The following is a 15,793-nucleotide window of genomic DNA, read 5'->3' as shown; positions in this document are numbered from 1 at the left end:
TAATGTTTTATATATATGTTTTTGGCGGTGCCCAAATCTTTGAGGACACATAACAAAATGGAATACCTTCTTTTTTCCCTACTAGTGCACATTTTCATCATCATTACAAGCCAATAAACATACAAACACAGATTCTGGTGTTCAATTACAAAAAAAAATAAAGAGAGAGAGAGTAGTCTTTTAAAAGTGCTTTAGTATTATGATATAAACTGCACCACAGGCACAAAAGCCACTTAGCTATAAAAGAGAAACATTTATAGCGAGTTCCACCACACTACTACATTCACTACACTCAGACAGTGACAGCTGTAAACAGTAGTGTGTGTGTGTGTGTGTGTGTGTGTGTGTGTGTGTGTGTGTCTCCAGCTGTGTCCCTGCATCTCTTTACCCTCTACACCCTGCAGAATCAAGTAAGACAAATTAACTGATTCTAAGACAATGCTGTCTGCTGCATTGACTCTTACAGCGGATCTTGGATTCAGACGTGATATGGGCATGACATTTGATTATGATTACAACACAGAATGGAGTTCCCTCTCCGCTCAGCTCCGTGTGCTGTACAGGTCCACGTCCTCGGGATCAGACTGGCCGTAGTCCATCAGCTTTGGGTCAGGACTGAAACCAGAGCTCTCTGGAGGAGAGGAGAGAGAACAGCAGGGTGTTCACATATCATGTAATAGGAACAATGAGAGGGGTTTAAGGGAGAGGGTGAGTTAGTATGTGTGTATGCCACTGGGGCTGAGCAGTGGGCATGTGCGTCTGCGTCTGCCTCTGTGTGTGTGCGCGCCTCTGTAGACTGTTAACAGTACCTGTGACACTGTCCACCTCGGGCTGCGTTCTGGGTGATTCTCCGGGGGTCTGGGCAGGTAAGGCTGGGAGCTCCTCTATGCCCTCCAGGGTGGGGGGCTCCTCAGAGACAGGGGTTGGCACAGCTGTCATAAGACAAGGGAGGGGGACAGCCAGGGGGGGGCTGGGGGGGTTGGAGGGGGGGTCAGCCTGGGCTGGGCTGGGGGGGCTGGAGGGGGGGTCAGCCTGGGCTGGGCTGGAAGGGGGCTCTGGAACAGGACGGTCCTCCTTCACTGGGGACTCCGGCTTTGGCGCTGCTGACGACTGTCAGGGAAGCAGGGAGAAACACATTATAAACACATTGTCATGACAACGGCCCGTTCCGACGCCCTATGGTAGTCACCCTACGGTACCTGTGGTTCGCTGGGAAGAGTGGAGGGGCTGAGGGCTGCTTTAGGGCTGGGGGCGAGCAGGGAGGAGAACGCAGAGCTGCTCCACTGGCCTGCAGCGTAAAGCTTCTTCCCTGTCACCTAGGCAACACACACAGGGCTTCTACAGTCAGGGAGAGGTCAAACCAGACAGGACAGACGTACACTGACTGGCTGGCTGGCTGACTGGCTGTCACACTGAGTGTGAGGGTCAGTCTCTAGACTGTGGGGTCTGTCGTGTCTGTAGTGTCTGTGGTACCTTCATTACAGACACGCTCTGGGCCGGGTAGCAGACTGACGTCCCAGCAGTAACCAAGGCCAGAGGAACAGCCAGCCTCCTCACACGAGAGCCTGGTAGACACGTAGACACGTAGACACACACACACACACACACACACACACACACACACACACACACACACACACACACACACACACACACACACACACACACACACACACACACACACACACACACACACACACACACACACACACACACACACACACACACACACACACACACACACACACACACACACACACACACACACACACACACACACACACACACACACACACACACACACACACACACACACACACACACACACACACACACACACACACACACACACACACACACACACACACACACACACACACACACACACACACACACACACACACACACACACACACACACACACACACACACACACACACACACACACACACACACACACACACACACACACACACACACACACACACACACACACACACAGGGGGGGGGGGTCAATGAGACACACTCAGACTGTACTTCAGTCTGGTTCCACTTCCACACACTCTGCATGACACTCTCTCATACACAGTGATACTCTCTCATACACAGTGATACTCTCTCTTACACAGTGAGAGTGCCACTCCACACGTTGATGGGATCTTGAGTGGAGTGTGGGTGCAGCAGAGATGTGAGACGGTGGGTGTTTACCTTTCCTAGCCAGGAGCATCCCCACCAGCCCAGCCATGGTGATGGAGCCCACTCTGGGTAGGAAGCCTGGGGGAGGGTCCTTCATGTAGTGGTACACATCTGGGAACAGGAAAAACATGCACATGCACGCACGCACGCACGCACACACGTGCGCACACACACACACACACACACACACACACACACACACAAAACTAGCAAATAGACAATAACAATGGGCCGACCATGAGGCTAAGAGGGAAATAGTTATGTAGCAGCTAAGATGACTTCCTGTGACCTCACCTTCGCCTGCATAGTAGAGGTTTGTGGTTCCCAGTTTCACAGACACACACGCTCCCTGCAAAAGAGAGCAATGCATGAAGAACATTAAATACATTAAAGGGGCATAAATCTGTAATTGGTAGTATACACCATCACCAAAAAAGACTGGCAGGGAGCCCACTTTGTTGTAGATTGAGTTACAGATTCCACCTTGAAAGTTGAACAAAGATAATTATACTGAAAGCATTTCAGATTCTGACTGCAATGTTCATGATGTGAATATGGTGTTTTGTGGCGGGATCTTTGGCTGTATCGAGTGGTAGAATCACACTGTGTCTGCACTGCGATGCACAACTCACCACCAACCCTGTTTCCTGCCCTACTCCCGACCTACAGCTCTGCAGCAGCTTGACCTCCTTAGAATGCTAGGTCATGTTCAGCTGGCTCCCAGAAAGTACTTTCCAAGAGACAACTAAAATGCACTTCTTTTTAATATATATATATATATATATATATATATATATATATATATATATATATATATAGGTTCACATACAGGTGGTATCTCCCCTATTTGAAATGTTCTCTGTGACAGATGCAGTTCTTCATCAGTGATGGATAGGGTTTGTGTGTGTTTGTGTGTGTGTGTGTGTGTGTGTGTGTGTGTGTGTGTGTGTGTGTGTGTGTGTGTGTGTGTGTGTTTGTCAGTGTGTGATATTACAGTGTTGTAATAGTACTAGTAGTATAGTTGTACTATAGTATTACCTGCGTGTAGTGCAGCAGCCACCCTCTCACTGCACCTAGCCGGCTCTGTAGCGCCCCTGGCTGCTCCTCGATGAACTGCAGCTTATGGAGCTGAGGCGCAGGTGTGTAGATGGACAGCTAGGGGAACATACGAAGAGGGAAGATTCGTTAGACTAAAATGGCTTACTTTCCTTGTCGTGGATGTGAAATAAGAGGAGGGCAACAGCAAACTCCTGGTGGGAATCCATCATATCCATCATGTTAAAAGGAGCCAAGGAGGCCACTGAAATTAATCTAAAATGCATCATGTATCTATGCTGCTAGTGGACAGTGTGGGGGATAGTTACTAGGCTCCTCTTCTTCTGAGTTGAGGTTAGCAGCAGGTGAGTGGATCTCACTGACCTGTCCTGGGGAGAGCTGTCCTTCCATCGTGACCGCCACTTCATACACACGAATGGATGCAATACCCAGCACTGCTGGGACAGCCACCATCACCACCTACAAGACACACACGTTAGCCAGCCTGTCCACGAAGTAGAAGAAGTACATAGAAAGGTGAACAATACAGGTCATGCGAGGTCATTCGGTGATGTCGTCATCATGTCAGACTAGTTCATGTCAGACTAGTTGAATGAATGAATTAATTAATGAATGAATGAATGGTCTTTATTGTCATTAATATAGTACAGGTACCATACAACGAAATTTGGGAGGGGGGGCTCCCCAGGTGCTAGGATTTTTTTTTTAACTAAAAACAAGAAGGGAAAAGAGCTGGTTTACATAAATAAAGGCTATGTACACTATCCACTATACTATACTATACAAATAAAACACTGTGCTGTACTCTATGCTATGCTATAAATATCCTAACATTTCCTATCTCTGAACCTTATGTACCCGAGGGTTGTCATATTGCACATAGTATTATTGCACATTCATTTAAAGTGTCGCAGTTTGCAGGTTTGAAATGTTCACAGTTGTGTTTCAGTATTGCACTTGATTACAATCTAGTAGCTGCCATCAAATTGCCTAGTTGAGCTGGGTATAGCTCTGGAGCCCATTGATCTTTCACCCATAACAAGCAAAGCGATTGACGTTTTCTGACACTCTGGTGGAATATTTATCATTAACAACTTGACAAGTTAGCTAGGGACGCTACGCTAGCTTGCTAAGAGTACCAGATGCTGTCTTGGGACTGTTTTGGGGACAATGGGGTAAGCTGCAAACGGAAGATGTATTATATATGTATAAACAACATTTAGAGGGTATTGTGATATATTAAACGTTGCAAAAAAAGGTCATAATACATGGAAAACCCATAAGAAAACAATGCCAAAAAGTAATAACAATCACCTTGGCTGCCATGACAGTCGTCTTGATCGAATGCTTCCCTCCAGTAGCAACTGAGGCATTAATGGTGCACTACCGCCACCTCCTGGGCTGGAGTGTAAAATAGTACCAACAACAACCAGCAATAATATTCCTAGTTTTTAATTAGTGTGCTTTGTAGCAAGCAGCACTATATGTTATTCAGGGCTGCCAAGTTTCACCAAAAGTTTGGAGTGAGATTTTTTAGCGGTGGAGCGACCCAAAACTGTACACGTTTTGGCAGCGGCGGCCCCTCTCTCCCACCCAATTATTTGTACTAGTTTCCTGCAATTTTACATGTTGTTCATAATAAACCAGCACAAGAAATTAAAATAATTTACATTTTATAAAAGAAGACAAACATTCAGACAATATATCATATTTATGAATGTTAATAAACAAACACAGTAGCCTACAGACTCTAAAAGAAAATTGGGCTCCATCAACAGGACTCATGGTCAGCAGCAGAAAGACCCTTGGTCATCATCTTATATACAGTGCATTGCTCATAGATGGCTATCATGTTATACAGTACACATTTTTTGAGGGACCCCCAATTGTTGTATTTGTATTGTAAATTGTAATTATTATTATTATTATTATTGTTGTGAAGGCCCACAGTTTAGTGCCAGTTTAGTTTCCCCAAAACAGCCCTATTTTGCCCCAGTTATTTCTTTGTTATTTTCTATACTATTTCTGTACGTTTTATGAAGTGTATGTATTTGTTGTGAAGGCCCACAGTTTAGTGCCAGTTTAGTTTCCCCAAAACAGCCCTATTTTGCCCCAGTTATTTCTTTGTTATTTTCTATACTATTTCTGTACGTTTTATGAAGTGTATGTATTATTCTTGTAATGTTTATGCATATGTTTGATGACGTAGTATATCCGGGGTGTGTCCGTGACCCGGATGCTACGTTCGGTGGTGTATATATAAGAGACGGAAGTGGAGAGAGAAGTCAGTGTGTGATGAGCAGCCGAACGAGAGAGACCCAACGAGAGAGAGAGTAACGCGAAGTCAATGTAAGATGGCGGATTCAGTACCACGCACACCGTGCAGAAGCTGAGGACGCCAGGAAAGCGATTATTGAGTGTACCACTGTAGCCCGTTTAGTTGTGTTCCCGTTGGACCGCCTTGCCAGCAGCCGGCTGTTCCACGTTGGACCAAGCGAGACGCCAGCTGGACATAATCGTCGCCTCCACGAGCGGACTGCGACCGAACACTGACTCCAGCGGAGCTTCGACGCGGACCACCGGACCTGGGCCCTTCACCTCGTTGTGGACCACGAAGACGGCCCTTTCCCTCCGCGTTGCTACGTCACCCCCCCCTTCCGTCTGCTACCTTCATCGACGCACATGCCATCCAACCAGGCCTCAACGCGCACCACAGCCCTGGACTATAAGCCTGTTCAGGCCAGAGACTATGAGTGAGTGATTGAGTGTGTGTGTGGCCGGCGGGAGGGAATGTATATATGGGGATGTATACAACCGTCATGTAAATAAATGTGTTGTTCATATGTGATACTGTTACCGTGTGTTAGTTGTTTGTAGGCTAATGCTAGTGCTAATGCTAATTCCATGCTAATGCTAATTCCATGCTAATGCTAACGATAGTAACTGCTAGTCTAACGGTTTGCTGGCGCCCCCTGCCTGTATCCTCCTACACTGCCTATTTAGCTTTAGAGTTAGTTAGATAGCCAGCCCCTTCCTAAATTATACAGTCCTTTCAGCTACTCCCTGGCTACAATTGGTCCTTCGAGCCGGATTGGTAGTGTAGTGATAGCATGGCTGAGCGCAGCCAACCAGACCAGACAGTTACCCCCCCTTCTCCGCCCCCTGAGCCAGAGCCACGACCACAGAGAGTCCCGCGGTTGCCTCCGAGGTTACAGGAGTATGAGCTCGAGCTCGAAAGCTCACTGAGTGGTAGCGAGGAGCGCACTCCACGGGATACAGTGGTCGGAGAGGCCGAGGTGTCCGCCGGTGCGCGGGTGGCTAGCACTGAGACAGCCCTCAAAGAGCACCAGCCTGAGGATGAGATGGCAGAACCGCAGGGTTTCGCCGTGGAAACGGAAGAGCAGGAAGGAGAGGCCCGGTCCGACAGCGCCTGCGGGCGGAAGAGGGAGGGCCTCAGCCTTAACGATCTGCCTCCCAGTACGGCGCGCTCGAGACCTAGCTCCTGCCGCTCAGTGGCTTCCTCCCGGTCCAGGGTTTCCGTGGGCAGTTCTGCCTCTGGGGCGGATAGCCTGCACTCCAGAGGGAGTAGTGCCGCGCTGTCCGAATGTATGCGCCAACAGGCCGAGGCGACGTTAGAGCGAGAACGCCTCCAGTTCGAGCGTGAACGAGAGAGGGAACGCATCCATTTCGAGCGCGAGCGCCTCCAGATGGGGGCGGCGGAGAGACAGCGCCAGGAGGCGCTAGAACGTGAACGCCTCCAGATGGGGGCGGCGGAGAGACAGCGCCAGGAGGCGCTAGAACGTGAACGCTTCCAGATGGAGCGCGACCGCCTCCAGATGGAGGGGGCGGAACGCGCGGCGGAGAGACAGATGGAGGGGGCGGAACGCGCGGCGGAGAGGCAGATGGCGAGAGAGCAACTGCACGCAGAGAAGATGGAGGAAATGATGCAGACCATGCGCGATGTGTGCATCAGCAGAACTCCGTCGGCCCGTAGCTCCAGAGCATCATCCGCACGGCCCTCTCGAGTGCCATCTCCTGAACCCCCCGCCGATGGCTCCATGACCCCCGCCATGACTGTCCAACTACAGGCCCAGCTGACCACCTGGAAGGAAGAGGACCAGGGACCCGACCGCTACGCGGCCCAGAGGGAGCCAGCGTCGCTGCCCGGGAGGGGAGCCATCCCCCAAGAGCGTACCACCCCCCTAGGTCCTCCAGTGCACCAAAATGCATGCAGGCCGGACACCCAGACCGTCACTCCAGCCCCGAGGTTCCGGCGACAGCAGCGCGTTCGTAACCCCGGGAAGTTGGGTCTGAGCATGGCTGCCTTCGCGGAGTTCCTACTGGAGGAAGTGCATGACACCAACGTAGACGCCATGGGTTACGCTGAGCCGAAGAAGGAGAGGGAGAAGGGAGACCGCTGGGACGGGCCGAGCTCGAACAGAGGACGCCCAGTAGGAGTGCTGCACACGGAGGAGGAGCCTCGGAGAGAGAGGACCACCCGACCTGAGGGAAAGGATTCCTCTCAACCCCCTCAAAAGGGACGGAGAGGTCCACCGCCATGTCCGTACTGCCCCAGCGAGCACTGGTTCAATGAGTGCAGTGACTTCAACAACCTGAGTACCGAGGCCAAGCAGAGGTGGCTCGAGGAGCACAAGAGGTGCTGGAACTGTGGGCGCGACCATCTGGCGAAGAACTGCACCTTGAGGAGGAAGTGCAACCGCTGTGAGGAGGTCCACCTCCACATCCTACACGAGGTCTCCCTCGCCAGGTCCACGGAGGGCAACAGAAGCCCTAGGTCCGGTCGCGCACCGGAAGAGGAAACCCCTGTCTACTACCTAGACTCGCCACAGAGCAGCGGCTCCAAGGTTCTACTGAAGGTGGTGAAGGTCCGACTTCACCACAACAACGCTGTGTACGACACGTACGCCGTTCTAGACGACGGGTCGGAACGGACCATCCTTCTCCAGGGGGCAGTGCGCCAGTTGGGGCTCCAAGGGACTGCGGAGAAGCTGACTCTGCGCACGATACGTCGCGACCTTAAAGAGGTCACCGGGGCGAGAATCAACTTCTCTATCTCCCCGGCGGGGCGGCCGTCGGATAGACATCGGCTTCAGAATGTCTTCACCGCCGACCAGCTAGCGCTCTCCCGCTACGACTACCCCCTGGAGAGGTTACGCGCAAGATATCCCCACCTACGGCGAGTAGACCTACATCCGATAGAAGGAGCGGAGCCAACCCTTCTCATCGGCTCGGACAACGCTGAACTGATCGTGTCGCTCCGTCCTCCGCTGAGAGGACCACGAGGCTGCCCGATGGCTGTTAAGACTGCGCTTGGGTGGGCCCTCCAAGGCGCTACCAAGGGGAGAGATAGAGACGGGAGAGCTACGTCATCCCTCCATGTCCGAACCGAAGAAGCAAACCAACCAACCGGACCGCCTGGAGTGGAATCTATTGCTGCCAGTGCACCTGGAACAGTTAGTACCACAAATGGTTCACCACAGGATGACCAACCAAAGAAGAAGTCTCTGTGGACAGAGCATAAGTCTCTGGATGGGAAGCCTTACTACTACAACTCCCAGACTAAGGAGTCCCGGTGGTGGCGCTACCGTGCCATGGCGGCAACAGCTGTTGCCGAGGAACACCTGCAGGTGGCCATGCACCCTCACGTGGCCGAGGTCAGCATTGACGCACCCGTCAACTCCGTCGAGTACACGTCAGCCATGAAAGTCTCAGCCAGTATTGTAGACGCCTCCAAGGAGGAAAGGCCGGAGTTGGCGAAGAAAACGTACAGGTGGAACCCAAAAGAGGAGGCCAAGCAGGCCTTCAAAGAGCTTCTGAAGGAGAATGGTGGTTCATCCAACGCGTCATGGGAGCAAACCATGAGAATGATCATCAACGACCCACGCTACAGCGCCCTGCCCAAGCTGAGTGAGAAGAAGCAAGCGTTTAAGGCCTACAAGGCTAAGAAGGAGAAGGAACAAGCCAAGCAGCTCAGGAAGAGGAACTGGGAGGCGCTGAAGAGCATTCTGGACAACATGGCCAACGTCACCTACCGCACCACCTGGTCCGAGGCCCAGCAGTACCTGCTGGACGACCCCACCTTCGCTGAGTACGAGGAGCTGCAGAACATGGACAAGGAAGACGCTCTGATCTGCTTCGAGGAGCACATCCGCGCCCTGGAGAAGGAGGAGAAGCAGAAGACTCTGCTGAGGGAGAGAGACAAGATGTCCGAAGGTGCCGTGGTACTGGTGATCGACCAGTCCCTTCCACGCGCCGCCTGGCAGACAGGCAGAGTGACCAAGGTCCTATCACCTCATACCTCCCGCTGCTAGAGCAGCCTAGCCAGTGTGCCTTCTTTAGTTAACTGAAACCGAGGGTTTCATGGGGCGGCTGTTGTGAAGGCCCACAGTTTAGTGCCAGTTTAGTTTCCCCAAAACAGCCCTATTTTGCCCCAGTTATTTCTTTGTTATTTTCTATACTATTTCTGTACGTTTTATGAAGTGTATGTATTATTCTTGTAATGTTTATGCATATGTTTGATGACGTAGTATATCCGGGGTGTGTCCGTGACCCGGATGCTACGTTCGGTGGTGTATATATAAGAGACGGAAGTGGAGAGAGAAGTCAGTGTGTGATGAGCAGCCGAACGAGAGAGACCCAACGGGAGAGAGAGTAACGCGAAGTCAATGTAAGATGGCGGATTCAGTACCACGCACACCGTGCAGAAGCTGAGGACGCCAGGAAAGCGATTATTGAGTGTACCACTGTAGCCCGTTTAGTTGTGTTCCCGTTGGACCGCCTTGCCAGCAGCCGGCTGTTCCACGTTGGACCAAGCGAGACGCCAGCTGGACATAATCGTCGCCTCCACGAGCGGACTGCGACCGAACACTGACTCCAGCGGAGCTTCGACGCGGACCACCGGACCTGGGCCCTTCACCTCGTTGTGGACCACGAAGACGGCCCTTTCCCTCCGCGTTGCTACGTCACCCCCCCCTTCCGTCTGCTACCTTCATCGACGCACATGCCATCCAACCAGGCCTCAACGCGCACCACAGCCCTGGACTATAAGCCTGTTCAGGCCAGAGACTATGAGTGAGTGATTGAGTGTGTGTGTGGCCGGCGGGAGGGAATGTATATATGGGGATGTATACAACCGTCATGTAAATAAATGTGTTGTTCATATGTGATACTGTTACCGTGTGTTAGTTGTTTGTAGGCTAATGCTAGTGCTAATGCTAATTCCATGCTAATGCTAATTCCATGCTAATGCTAACGATAGTAACTGCTAGTCTAACGGTTTGCTGGCGCCCCCTGCCTGTATCCTCCTACACTGCCTATTTAGCTTTAGAGTTAGTTAGATAGCCAGCCCCTTCCTAAATTATACAGTCCTTTCAGCTACTCCCTGGCTACAATTATTATTAATGTACCTGGTTATGTTACAGTAGAAACAAAAAAACAGTTACCAAAACTGAGTATTTACTAGCTAAGATTGGCAAAAGATTGGCGTGGTGCAACCGAAATTAGTAAACAACTAGTTTGAAACTAGCTAGTAACAACTAGGGGTTTAGTAACTACTAAATGCCTGCATTTAGTAATGACTTACGCCAAATTGGTGCAACCCAGTCCAGTAGGCTACCAGATACGATGTTGTAACATATGCACATATTTTGCACATATTCACACCTTTATTAAAGAACGTTTTTATTTTTTATTTTTTTAAACACAGTGATGTAAATGTGCTAACCCAAACCCTTTAGTAGGGAACTTCTCCTCTCTTTTCTGAGTCTTTTTCTTCTTTTTTCCAAACACGGTGTTAATGTGCTAACCCAAACCCTAAACACTTAAAGTAGGGAACTTTGGATTTCTTCTTCTCCTCTCTTTTCTGAGTCTTTTTCCATTTTTTTCTAACCCTAACCCTAACACGGTATAAATGTGCTAACCCAATCCCATGAATGTGCTAACCCAAACCCTAACCCTAACCCTAACCCTAACCACTTAAAGTAGGGAACTAAGGATTTCTTCTTCTCCTCTTTCTTTTCGGACTCTTCCCTCATGACCTCCAACTGCAGCTTCTGCTCCGTGCTCTGGACCTCCTCCTGCTGCAGCTTGGTCTGGGAGAGGGAGAGCTGCTGACGACAGGTGAGCAGGTCGATGGTGACCATCTTCTGCGCCTCCACCTCCGCCCTGCTCCTCTCCTCAGCCTCAGCGGTGCGCTGCTCCATCTGCACCTGATGGGAGTTTAGGGGGAAAGCTCTCTCCTTCTCCTCCAGCTTCTTGGCGTCAGCTAGGGCCTGCAGATGGGCGGCTGTGAGGGAGGCCTTCTCCTTCCCCCACTGGTCTTTGTCCTCCTGGAACTTGGTGCGGGCCTCGTCCCTGCACTTCTCCAGGTCCAGGAGGGTCACCCTGACCTCAGCCAGGCTCCCCTCCGTTTCTCCCTGTGCAGCGAGGGCCTGGCGCCTCTCCTTCTCCAGGTCAGAATTGTTGTGGAGGAGGCTCTTCTTCTCCTGCTCCATACCGTGGAGCTTTTGGTGGAGGTCGCTCTCCTTCACCTTCACCTCCTTCACCTCCTCCCTGCAACGCACCAGAGCCTCCTCCGCTGCTGCCTTGTCACTCTCCAGGACCCTGATCTTGTCCTTTGTCTTTCTGATGGCGTTGGCGTGGGTCGCCCTGACCTCAGCCAGGCTCCCCTCCGTTTCTCCCTGTGCAGCGAGGGCCTGGCACCTCTCCTGCTCCAGGTCGGAGTTGTTGCGGAGGAGGCTCTTCTTCTCCTTCTCCAGGTCAGAGTTGTTGCGGAGGAGGCTCTTCTTCTCCTGCTCCATATTGTGGAGCTTTTGTTGGAGGGCGCTCTCCCTAAGTCGGCTCTCCTTCACCTCCTCCCTGCAAAGCCCCAGAGCCTCCTCAGCTGCTACCTTGTCCGCCATGGCCTCACTCTCCAGGACCCTGATCTTGTCCTCTGCCTCCCTGGTGGTGTTGGCGAGGGTCGCCCTGATCTCAGTCTCTTGGAGCCCGCTCTCCTCCTTCACCTCCTCCCTGCAACGCGCCAGAGCCTCCTCAGCTGCTGCCTTGTCACTCTCCAGGACCCTGATCTTGTCCTCTGCCTCCCTGGTGGTGTTGGCGAGGGTCGCCCTGACCTCGGCCAGGCTCTCCTCAGTCTTTTGCTGGCCAGTGAGGGCCTGGCGCCTCCCCTTCTTGTGGTCACGGAGGAGGCTTTTCTTCTCCTCCATATCGTGGAGCTTTTGGTGGAGGTCGCTCTCTCTCAGTCGGCCCTCCTTCACCTCCTCCCTGCAAAGCACCAGAGCCTCCTCTGCCTCCCTGGTGGCTTTGGCGGTCTCCAGGGGTTTCTTCTCCAGGTCTTCTCCAGGTCGGATATCTTGCAGTCTGCCCCACTCCTCACACAACACCACGCTCTCTCTCTCCAACTCCTCCAGCTCGGCGTCCTTGGCCTTCAGCAGGGCCAAGTCATCCTCATCTTTTCTTGTCTTTTCAGCCTTGGGGGCTGTCTTCTCTCCATGGCTGGCTGCCTTCACAGCCAGGGGGGCTGCCTTCAGTACCCACCACTATCTCCTGCAGTCTGTCTCTTTGCTTCTCCTCACTCTCTTTGAAGTTGACAGTCTTTCACTATCACCATTTCTGTAACAAAAACAGTTTAAATGTTATTCTAATATAAATGGGGCAACTTTTATCAAGTCACCAATAATATAGCAAGCTAGCAAGCTAGAATTTATGGAAGGGGAGTAACTTTAGAAATTGGCGTTACATTACCCAGTGAGCAATTTTACGTTGATTAGACGTCTAAACAACGTCTAAATGGCCCGTAGACGTCTAGGCCAAATCGAGGCTAAATATAGGCCAAATTGGAAATTTAAAAAACGTCTATGTTTAGGAAGGTATTCTAATTTTCCAAACACAAAATATAACACAATGATCACTAAAACATTCAGACAAAACACCAGATGCGGTTATTCTCTCAGGATTGGTGACCAGAATCCAATCTATTAAAGATGAGGATCCATGGTGATGGTGCACACGAGTTGGCTCACTGATCAACTGAGATAAATTAACACTGGAAAATAATGTTCTCTCATCAATAGAAGACTTATCAAGCCAATTTATATTAAAGTCGCCATAGACGTTGTTTCCCTTTCTATGTTTCAACGGCATTTCGACGTCTAAACATAGACGTTGTTTCAATTTCCAATTTAGCCTAAATTTAGCTTAATTATAACCTGAAACACCGGTGTTTAAACGTCTAGGCTAAAACAAAGCCTAATGGAGGTGAAATTGAAACGACTGTTTCTATAGGCATTTCAACGGCAGACTATATATAGCTGTTGAAATGCAGTTTAAACAGACGTTTCAATTTCCAATTTCACATCAATTTAGCTTTGTTATAGCCTAGACGTTTAAACACTCAGTATAAGTAGACAAATACAATTTTCATGAGTAATAAGTAAATTATGACAAGGAAATATGAAAGCACATGGCCAGACTAATTGCTAGTGCTAATATAGAGTGCAGAAAACGGCAGTATCCAAATCAACACAGCAAATACAACCTAAATACTGGGTGAAACATTGTACTTACAGTAGTTCAGTGACGCACATTGACACTGTAATGCTGCACAACGATGCTAACTGGTTGGAGTTGTTACACGAGAAACTTGATGGAAGCTTGCAACTTATTCTCCGATCTGAATCAATGCGGTCCAGAATGCACTGCGCACTTAAGGTGGCAGGTGATATTACGCACAGCTTAGCTCTTAAGGTGGAAATGATAACCAAATATAATAATCATGAATCATGAATATTTTCTACTTATCTTAAATGCATTAAAACCGTTATTAAATCCCTCAAAACACCCGGTAGGTGAGCACCAGGGTCTTGAATCTGATGCGAGCTGCTATCAGGAGCCAGTGAAGGAGAAGGTGTAACATGAGAGAATTTGGGGCGGTTCAACACTGGACGGGCAGCAGCATTGAATGAGCTGCAGAGGTCTGATGGCGGAGGCGGGGAGCCCAGCCAGGAGTGCGTTGTAGTAGTCAAAGCAGAAGATGACCAGTGACTGGACCAAAAGTTGAGCTGCTTCTCTTCCACTAACTCCATGATGATGATGATGATGATGATGATGATGATGATGATGATGATGATGATGCCCTTCCTCTACCCCGTGATGATGATCAACTACCCCATGATGATGATGAATTGGTGTTAATCATATTTTTTAAATTGTTTATATTGTTTCGTATAATTTTTTGTTGATGAGGGTGTTTTCCAGTTAGTTTGTACTTCATTTATTTCGTTTGTCTGTCCACCCATTGCTTTCTTCTGTTCGTTTGTCCGTCCGCCCGTTTCTTCTGTTCGTTCGTAATTCAGTTGTTTAGTTCGCTCGTTTCTTCTGTTTGGTCATACTTCAGTTATTTAGTTTTTCTGTTCGTTCATTCCTAATTCAGCTATTCTGTTCTTCCGTTTGTCTGTTTCTTCTGTTCTTTCGTAATTCAGCAATTCGTTCGTTTGTCTGCCCATTTCTTTTATTCGTCCATTTGTTCGCAATTCAGTTATTTAGTTCTTTCATTCAGCCCTTCATTCGCAATTCAGTTAGTCCGTCCACCTGATTCTTCTGTTCGTTTGTAATTCAGTTCTTCCATCCGTCCCGGTGCCAAAAAAGCCCAAGATCACCTGCTTGAATGACTACAGACCGGTCGCCCTCACCTCTGTAGTCATGAAAACTTTCGAACACTTGGTTGTGCCCTACCTCAAAGCCTCCACAGACCATCTCATGGACCCCCTGCAATTCGCATACAGATCCAACCGCTCAGCAGACGACGCAGTCAACTTGGCGCTCCACTATATTCTACAACACCTGGACAATCGAAACACCCATGCCAGAGTTCTGTTTGTGGATTATAGTTCAGCCTTCAATACCATCATTCCTGACCTCCACAATAAACTGGCCCAGCTGAATATCCACCCCTCCATCTGTCAGTGGATTACTGACTTCCTCACCAATAGTAGGCAGTATGTCAGGATGGGCCCTCATCTGTCTCAGCCCCGCACAGTTAATACCGGTGCTCCTCATGTCTGTGTGCTCTCCCCCCTGCTCTACTCCCTGTACACCAACGACTGTACCTCTGGTGACACATCTGTCAAGACCATCAAATATGCAGATGACACCACCATGGTTGGCCTCATCACCGATAATGATGAGACTGCCTACCGGAGGGAGGTCGGCCGCCTGGTGTCCTCGTCTGCAGCCAATAACCTGGAACTCAACACTACCAAGACAGTGGAGGTGATTATGGACTTCCGGAAAAAGGCCCCAACTCACTCTCCACTGGTCATCAATAACTCCCCTGTCACAATAATGGATGAATTCAAGTTTCTGGGCACTACCATCTCCAACAAACTAAAATGGGATAACAACATCACCCATTTAGTTAAAAAAGGCCAGCAGCGCTTTTTCTTCCTCCGTCAGCTGAAGAGACTCTACATCAGTCGTCACATCCTGGTCCAGTTGTACAGGGCCATCATAGAAAGCATCCTAA

General features: G+C 49.9%; 1 protein-coding gene across 2 annotated transcripts in view; it reads right to left on the bottom strand.

The window, feature by feature from the left end:
• The window catches only part of LOC308152355 (MICOS complex subunit Mic27-like), a 6,482-nt gene extending 1,886 nt beyond the window's left edge, over positions 1–4,596 (bottom strand). Inside the window, exons 1-9 of one of the 2 annotated variants that reach the window (XR_013937331.1) lie at positions 4,567–4,596; positions 3,616–3,711; positions 3,235–3,351; positions 2,491–2,545; positions 2,209–2,307; positions 1,474–1,565; positions 1,200–1,316; positions 810–1,110; positions 67–631 (exon numbers count right to left, since the gene is read on the bottom strand). Coding sequence is in view for 1 of the 2 variants with exons in the window: in XM_080525319.1 (XP_080381445.1) it covers positions 543–631; positions 810–1,110; positions 1,200–1,316; positions 1,474–1,565; positions 2,209–2,307; positions 2,491–2,545; positions 3,235–3,351; positions 3,616–3,711; positions 4,567–4,578 (978 nt within the window). In the remaining variant the exon portion in view is untranslated. Of the gene's footprint in view, positions 632–809; positions 1,111–1,199; positions 1,317–1,473; positions 1,566–2,208; positions 2,308–2,490; positions 2,546–3,234; positions 3,352–3,615; positions 3,712–4,566 lie in introns of both variants that reach the window. The other variant, XM_080525319.1, reaches the window with a different exon arrangement.
• Between the last annotated feature and the right edge of the window lie 11,197 nt (positions 4,597–15,793).

This window comes from Nansenia antarctica (genome assembly GCF_963989245.1).
Source record: "Nansenia antarctica genome assembly, chromosome: 3".
In the NCBI taxonomy this organism is placed as follows: Eukaryota; Metazoa; Chordata; class Actinopteri; order Argentiniformes; family Microstomatidae; genus Nansenia; species Nansenia antarctica.
This window is presented reverse-complemented; position numbering and strand designations above follow the sequence as displayed.